Raw genomic sequence first — 9000 nt, 5'->3', positions numbered from 1 at the left:
TTAATTCGAGAAAATAGAATGCTCAGAATTGAGCACACAGGTAGAGACACGAGCTTGTTTTAAGTCGTGTGTGCTACACGGCCTAGAATACGGGCGTGTGTCTTGGTCGTGTGAAACCTGCACCTAATTTCGAAAAAATTTAATTAACCACACGGCCTAGCACATAGGCATGTAGCATGGCCGTGTGCACAAGTCAGGGAGTTACACGGGGTCGAACGTGGCCTGCAGCACGGGCGTGTCCCAGGGTCAACCGCGCGTGTCCCTTGGACCACACGGGCGTGTGAACCCTGCACCTTGGAAAATTTTTGAAATGTCACGAAAAATTCTTAAAGCTTCCGATTAGGTCCCGATTTGATTTTAATGCTTATATTGGGCCTCGAAGGTCCATTTAAGGTCCATTTAAGTAACACCCCTAACCCGTATCCGTCGCCGGAACAGGGTTACAGAATGTTACCAAAATTTTTTAGAACATTTACAGATATTTCAAGTCAATTACTACTCATTTTCTGAAATCATTCATAATGTCTCTTGAATAGACCCTCGAGGCCCAAGATGAACATTAATTTCATCGAGACTTAATCGGGAACCCTAAGAATTTTCGTGAAATTTTTAAAATTTTTCCAAGTTACAAGGCTCACATGCCCGTGTGGTCAATTAATTAATTTCAAAATTAGATGCAGGTTTCACACGGCCAAGACACACACCCGTGTCTCTACCGGTGTGCTCAATTCTGAGCATTTTGTTTCTCAAAATTTAGGTGTAGGGGACACACGACCTAACTACAATCCCATGTACCCAGCCATGTGTCACATACGGTCTAGACGCACACCCATGTGTCTACTCATGTTGACAAGATAAAGCTATTTCCTAGCCTCATTTGTCACCAAAATTTACCATTTTCCTACACTAAAACATACCAGGTACAATCCAACCATTCCAAGCATTCAATTTAAGCAAATTTTGTCTTTCAACATGGTATATCATTTCTTGCATACATGTCTATAATCTTACCTTAGTTAAGTCCTCAAGTTAGACATAGTTTGATCAACTACTTAATATATATGTAGCTACCGTAGTTTGACATTACAAGTATATTAAAACAAACCATTACTAACCATTCCAATGGCTAGATTACAAGAATCATTTCCATTTACATGCCAATATGGCCAATATATCCTATACATGCCATTAAAACCATAATTGATTTACCATAGTGTACCGACATGGACCGATGGATAGTGTGAGCTATCTCCGCCAAGCTTCCAATCCAACAAGCTTCCGATCTACTATAAAATAGGGAAATAAAACTAAGTAAGCATAAAATGCTTAGTGAGTTCATATAACATGATACTTAACTTACCATTCATTCTATTATGAGGTAACTATGTAAGGCATATTCAATCAATTTGACCTCAAGCCCTATACACACATCCTCATTGCCCTTGTTAGTCATATAATCCATAGTAACATCAAAACATATATGGGCTCAACAACAATCAAGATTCCAAGCACATATGCTTTCCACAACATGTATTCATTCAACATGCATAATTTATCTCATTATTACAAGTATAATTTCATACTAGTTCATTTTGATTACAGATCATTTCATATCAGAACTTTTGTAACACCCCTAACCCGTGTCCGTTGCCGGAACAGGGATACAAAGCGTTACCGGGAACTTTCAAAACACTTTAGATATTTCATGTAAATTACTATTCATCTATTTAGATCATTCAATACGTCCTTTAATTGGACCCTCGAGGCCTAATACAAGCATTAGAATCGAGTCAAAACTTAATCGAGAACTTTAAGAATTTTTTGCGACTTTTCAAAATTTTTCCAAGGTGCAGGGTTCACATGCCCATGTGGTCCAAGGGACACGCCCGTGTGACCCCGGGACATCAAACAATCATCTGAACCGATCCAAAAGTCTATATTGCTACTTGATTCACACTGAGCTCTTTTTGCTTGCAATTCACAATCATTTTTCTAAGCTTCACAAATTTGTTGAATAAATACCGGTCTACCTCTCAACTCGGCCAAAATTGAACCATCATTAGACAAAGTGAATCTTACATTCATAGCTCTCAAGGTAAACAAAGATTTTATGCTCAAAACATCGACGACTACATTCACCTTTCCCGGATGATAGTCAATCACTAGTTCATAATCCTTCAGGAACTCGAGCCATCTCCGTTGTAACACCCTAAACCCAGCCCAAATGTTATGACCAGATCCAGCGTGTCATATTAAAATGTTTTATTGAAAACCTTGTTTTCATTGAAAACCCTTCCTTAGAATGAAACCCTTAATTACTTTGTAAAGTCTCTTTTCAGTTGCGGAAGCTTTATTTAAAACATATGATTTATGAAAACTTGTCATTTAAAAATTTGGTTGCGGAAACGTAGTATTTCAAAAACTATAGTTTAGGGAATCCATGTTCAACTTCTTACAAATATAATGCATGGAAATAATAATCCCAATTTGAACAATAACCAGATGGAGGGCATTACTACAATCCAGTCTGAAATAACTTAATAAACTAGAAACTATATCATTTTTCAAAACAAAAATCAAGTCCAAGTCGTCTTGCTAGCTGGCCACCACGGAGTCCCTCTAACTGTCGATCCTCCTACTGAGCATCACTTGAGAAAAATAAAAAGGGGGTGAGTTTTTGAAAACTCAGTATGTTCAACCCTCAAAGAGTCTTAAGCAAACATCAATCACCATAATGACATAAATGCAATGCTGTGCAACCCACCCCAACATTCCAATAGCTATACACCAACTCCATCCCCTGATACACATCATGTGGGGATATAAATATTGACCTACCAATTCGATACACATCAATGGTAGCCCAGTTACAGTACTACCTTTATTGCAGAAAGCTACTAATCACATATTGGGCTTATTAGCCATGGTGGATCCATGGTTGTTAAGCAACCATGCAATCCTTATATACTTCCTCCGTTCCGTAATTCCCATCCCATATGCAACCTAAACAAAATATCATATGAATGCAGCAGATATACATGTAACATTCGTAAATCTTACGTTCAACACATAGGGTATTTTGGTCATTTTTCACCCTTAGGGGCATTTCAGTGGTTTCTCTTTATTATGGGTTTACTACTTACCTTGGCCTATTAACAAGTCCTCGTTGGCTAAAGTGAACAGATACTATGCACCAAGTAGGATTCCAGAGAAGAGGAGGTGAGTCATTAAGACCGCTTAAGTACCAAGCTCTCCCTAGATCCAATCCTAGACATGCATACACCTATTGCCACACCTTAACCTTATGACTCGTCCAGGTCGCAATTAATTAATTAAGTTTTATGTACGTTTAAGCAGCTTCAGATACTAAGCCCAAAACCCCTTATAAAGCCCAAAGAAGTCTACATATATGCATATGGCACACTAGGCCCAATCTTATTCATATGGCCCATTAGGCCCAAACCACATTCGTATAGCCCATTAGACCCAAATCACATTCATACTCATGCTTTCGTACAATTTCTCATCACTTAGTATCAAGTTGCCAATTTTGCCTATTATGGGCCCTATAGCCCATCGGGCCCATTTAACCCATTCTGGCTCGGTTAGATAATACACGGCCCAAGTCCATGGTATCACTCATACGGCCCCTGATAACCTATCGGTTTCCCCTAACATGTGGCGCACTCGCAAGTCTATTGTAGCTAAAATTTTGGCTTTTCGGCATTTCAGCTTTTTGGCATTTCGGGATTTGTCGATCTACTGTGTGTGTGAAGTGTATGTACACACCTTGTAATAAAGCATGCTGCGATCTCCCTAGCCACGAACCTACAATCGATGTCACTCAATAATTAATCACACATACTTATCGAATACTTTTACCAGAAGCAGAAATCTTACCTTAATCCGTACCTGAAATGCCAAGCCTTAATAGGTTTTCTTTGATCACTAATCACGAGTACTTACCATATCTTCATTAACCTTTATCGTTAAAAAACACATAATAGGTGACTTGTATCCAACATAAGTCACCCTTCCCTACTAAGGCCCATTCGGCCAATCCTTACCAAAGTGAAGAACACTTACCAAAGTCCCAACACCTAAGGAGCAAATTAGCACAGATCCAAAAGACTGAGATTTGATACTAATTCCCCACCAAAATTGATTTAGAAAGAGTAAGGAATAGGAGTAATCGATACTAGCAAAAACTGATTGGAAGAGCAAGTACTTACACTAGAATCGGCCAAAGTAGTGGCGGCACAGAAGGCATTTGACTTTTGAGATTTGTATGGTGAAAAAGGTTATTCGGCACAAAGAAGAAGAGAAGAAGGAATCGACTAAACCAAAGGTGAGTCAAAAGAGAATTGAGAAGAGAAGGGCAAGCAAAGAGCTAGGAATTCAGTTTCTGAGCACTTAGACTGAAAAGTGTTTCGGGAACATAAAATGAAGAATTCGGCTAAGGAAAGGAAAATAATTTCGGCACCTACATATATAATAGTCAAATTTTCTATCCCCAACTTCCTAATTCGGCTCCATCTCTCTGTACATCTCTCATCCCCTAATGTTTCTCCCTGATAACTCCTTAATCCCTTCCTTAAATTTCTTCTCTTATCACTCCCTGCAAAGTTCATATCCAACGCCACTACTGACCATCTATAAAGAAAAAATAAATCCTCCTTTTGAGCAAGGAGGGATTCAAACCCCAAACCTCCTTGTCATGCAAGTGACGCCACCTATGGCCCAACATGTGACGCCACTTGCCACTCCAACACAAGGCTTTTTGTGTCCAAATCCTCCATTTATTTAAAAATCGAGCCACTAGCCAAAAGGTTCTTTTGGTTATTAAACTATAATTTCCTTCACCTCTAAGTTCGAACCCCAAAACCAACCCAGGCCTATTAACACATAATTAGCACTTACCCAAGAATATTAAGCACACATTTTATCAAAACCGAAATAATAAGAAAGTTAGAGATTTTAGGGCATTACAACTCTATCCCCTAAAAAAATTTCATCCTCGAAATTACCTGATCCAAATAGTTGAGGGTATTGATGTCGCAATGCTTCCTCAGGTTCCCAAGTAGCCTCCTCAGCCTTGTGATTACGACAAAGCACTTTGACTAATGGAATGGACTTCCTTCTCAGTACCTTAATGTCACATCCAATTATTTGTATGGGCACATCCTCGAAATTTAGGTCTGGCCTAACCTCGATTTCCTCAACCGCCACAACATGTGAAAGATCCGAATGATACCGTCTTAGTATGGGAACATGAAACATGTCATGAATTTGGCTTAGTTTAGAAGGTAATTCCAGCTGATAAGCGACTAGCCCAATCCGCCTCACAACTCGATATGGCCCAATGAACCTTGGGGTTAGCTTCCCCTTCTGTCCAAACCTTAACACCTTCTTCCATGGAGAGACCCTAAGAAAAACTAAGTCCCCCATTGCATACTCTATCTCTCGACGCTTAAGGTCAGCATACGACTTTTTCCTATCCGAGGCCTCCTTCAACCGATCCCGAATCAATTTTACCTTATCCTCAATATCTGCTACTAACTCTGGGCCCAAAATTCTTCGTTCACCCAATTCCGTCCAACATGTTGGAGTTCGACACCTTCGTCCATACAGTGCTTCATATAGAGCCATCCCAATACTCGCTTGATAACTATTATTGTACGCGAATTCAGCTAATGGTAAATAGTCTTCCCAGCTACCTTGGAACTCCATTACACACCCTCTCAACATATCTTCCAAAACTTGGATCACCCTCTCTGACTGTCCATCAGTTTGAGGGTGGAATGTCGTACTGAAGTTCAACCTAGTTCCCAACGCCTCATGCAGCTTCTTCCAAAATCACAAGGTGAAACGTGGGTCCCTATCAGATATTATGCAAACTGGCACACCATGCAATTTTACAATCTCCGCTACATACAATCTAGCTAGCTTTTGTAACGAGTAATCAGTGCAAACTGATATAAAATGGGAAGACTTAGTTAACAAATCCACTATAACCCATATTGACTCTTTCTTAGTAGGTGTCAAGGGTAGCCCACTAACAAAGTCCATAGTAATCCTTTCCCACTTCCAAAGTGAAATCTTTACTGGTTGAAGCAATCCTGAAGGCAACTAATGTTCCGCCTTCACCTTTTAACAAACCAAGCAATTATGTACGAACTCTATAACCTCGCGCTTAAGTCCAGGCCACCAATAAAGCTCATATAAATTCTGATACATCTTGTTTTCACCAGGATGCATAGCATTGAGACTGCTATGTGCTCCACGTAAAATAGACTGCCTTAGATCATCGTCCTTTGGTATACACATTCTTCCACGGAAACACAACACTCCTTCACTATTTATCCCAAAGTCTGACGTCGTCCCATTCTCTACTTGTCTAAAACGAGCACCCAAAGTCTCATCCACTAATTGCTTACTCCTTATCTGCTCAACTCACACCAGCTTTACTTGAAGCTCAGCTAACAAGCTACCATCATCCAACAAACTTGAATGGGCGAGCATAGCCCCCCAGTCTGACTTAACCTTACGACTCAACGCATCAGCTACCACATTTGCTTTGCCAGGGTGGTATTCAATCGTACAATCATAATCCTTCAAAATTCCACCCACCTGCGCTGCCTAAGGTTTAGCTCCATCTGGGTGAGGGGGTACTTCAAATTCTTATGGTCAGAATAAATTATGCACCTCTCTCTCTACAAATAATGCCTCCATATTTTTAGCGCGAAGACCACCGTGGTTAATTCCAAGTCATGGGTTGGGTAATTCACCTCGTGAGTCTTAAGTTACCGTGACGCATACGCAACCATCTTTCCTTATTGCATCAATACACAGCCTAAGCCCACATGTGACGCGTCACTAAAAACCGTAAACTCCTTCCCAGGCTCTGGCTGAATCAACACAGGGGCCTCAGTTAAGACCTTCTTAAGCTTTCCAAAACTCTCTTGCTGCTTGTCCGTCCATTCAAACTGTACCCCCTTCCTCAATAACTTAGTTAACGGTGCAACAACTAATGAAAATCCCTCAACAAACCGCTTCTAGTACCCTGCCAAGCCCAGAAAACTTCAGATTTTCGACACTGACTTGGGTGTTTTCTAGTCTAACACTGCTTCAATTTTCTGGGGATCCACTTTAATCGCCTCAGCTGACACCACATGCCCTAGAAAAGTAACCTCTTTTAGCCAAAATTCACACTTACTGAATTTGGCATACAACTGCTTCTCCCTCAAAGTCTGCAACACAATCCTTAAGTGTGCATCAAGCTTATCCCCATCTCTTGAGTACACTAAAATGTCATCTATAAAAACTACCACGACTGATCCAGATAGGGTTGGAAGACCCAATTCATGAGATCCAAGAAAGCGGCAGTGCGTTCGTCAGCCCGAATGGCATCATCAAGAATTCGTAGTGCCCATAACGAGTTTTGAAAGTCGTCTTATAAACATCCGCCTCCTTAACCCTCAATTGGTGATACTTCAAACGCAGATCAATCTTCAAAAAAATGGAAGCTCCCCTAAACTGATCAAAATGGTCATCGATTCTCGGCATAAGGGTACTTGTTTTTAACAGTTAACTTGTTCAACTACCGGTAGTCGATGCACATTTGCAATGTCCTATCTTTCTTTTTTACGAATAACACCGGTGCTCCCCACGGAGACACACTTCGTCTGATGAATCCTCGATCCAACAATTTCTGAATCTGTGCCTTAAGTTCTACCAACTCCTTTGGTGCCATCCGATAAGGGGCGATAGACACCGAAGCCGTACCAGGTAAAAACTCGATTCCAAATTCTACTTCTCTATTGGGTGGCAACCCTGGCAGCTCATTAGGAAAAACATCAGCAAATTCATTAACTGTTCTCAAACAGTAGTGCTCTCAACCTCCGTATCCCTAATATAAGTCAAATGGGCTTCGCATCCCTTTCATACCAACTTCTCAGCCCTTAATGCCGAAATCACATTTGTCAGATAATTCTGGTGTTCCCCAATCACCACCACTTCCTTATCCTCCATCGTTCTTAACACCATTCGCTTTGCAGCGCAATCCAAAGTGGCTCGGTATTTCACAAGCCAATCCATACCTAAGATTAAATCAAACTCACTAAACGACAGTTCCATCAAATTCGCTAAAAAGGTAACCCCTTGGACTACTAAGGGTACCTCCTTAAACAACTTACTCACTCCCACTAACAGACCTAACGAACTTATCACTGTAATCTCATTCGCAGTAATTTCAAACATATCAAGCAAAGGTTCAGTCATATTGCATGCAACATATGAATGTGTCGATCCAATATCAATCAATGCAGTGTAAGGTAACTCATGTATAAAGAACATACCTGTTATCACATCTGGGGCATCCCCGTCTTCTCAGTGGCGAGCAGTATAAATCAAAGCTGGTTGTCTCACCTCAACATGGCCTGTATTTCTAATTGGTACTCTACATTTACGTCCATTGTCGTTACCGCCCCTAGCTTGCCCTCGACCCCTTGGTGGCAGCTGACCACACCTTGGTGGATGAACACCACCTCGGCCCACGCCTGGCACCTGAACTGACATTCTAGGGCAGTTCTTAATCCTATGCTCCATAGATCCACAAGCTAGACAAGCTCTTGTCCTCTTCCAACACTCGCCTACATGACCTTTCCCACAATCAGCACAAGGTGGCACCCCTAGATTTACAGTAGGGGGCCTTGCTCTAACTGGCCCATTAACTCTGACTCTAGCCCTAGGCCTCTGTCCCACACCAGGAGTCTCAACTTCCCTTTTATTCTTACCCTTTTTTTTTCCCGATTTAAGCACTCAGTGTGCTTCACCTCCTCCGCTATCTTTTCTTTCTCAACCAACTCCGAGAAAACTCGCTCCTTTTATGGAGCTATCAATACTCTGAGGCTATCCCTAAGACCATCCTCAAACCTAACATAGCGCTCATTGTCCGTTGCCACCATAGCTCTTGCATACCTATTAAGGCGTAGAAATTTC

The 9000-nt window shown here is 41.1% G+C and overlaps 1 protein-coding gene across 1 annotated transcript; it reads right to left on the bottom strand.

The window, feature by feature from the left end:
- Positions 1 to 6150: 6150 nt before the first annotated feature.
- LOC128280436 (uncharacterized) lies at positions 6151 to 8607 on the bottom strand. Its single transcript, XM_053018582.1, has 4 exons — positions 8469 to 8607; positions 7948 to 8099; positions 6885 to 6986; positions 6151 to 6444 (listed from the first exon to the last, which is right to left on the bottom strand). Exons 1-4 carry the CDS (start codon positions 8605 to 8607, stop codon positions 6151 to 6153), a joined length of 687 nt encoding a protein of 228 aa, XP_052874542.1.
- Positions 8608 to 9000: the final 393 nt, after the last annotated feature.

The sequence above is a fragment of the Gossypium arboreum genome, chromosome 9, assembly GCF_025698485.1.
Source record: "Gossypium arboreum isolate Shixiya-1 chromosome 9, ASM2569848v2, whole genome shotgun sequence".
NCBI classification, from domain to species: domain Eukaryota; kingdom Viridiplantae; phylum Streptophyta; class Magnoliopsida; order Malvales; family Malvaceae; genus Gossypium; species Gossypium arboreum.
The sequence above is the reverse complement of the archived record's forward strand: the minus strand, read 5'-3'. Positions and strand labels throughout refer to the sequence as shown.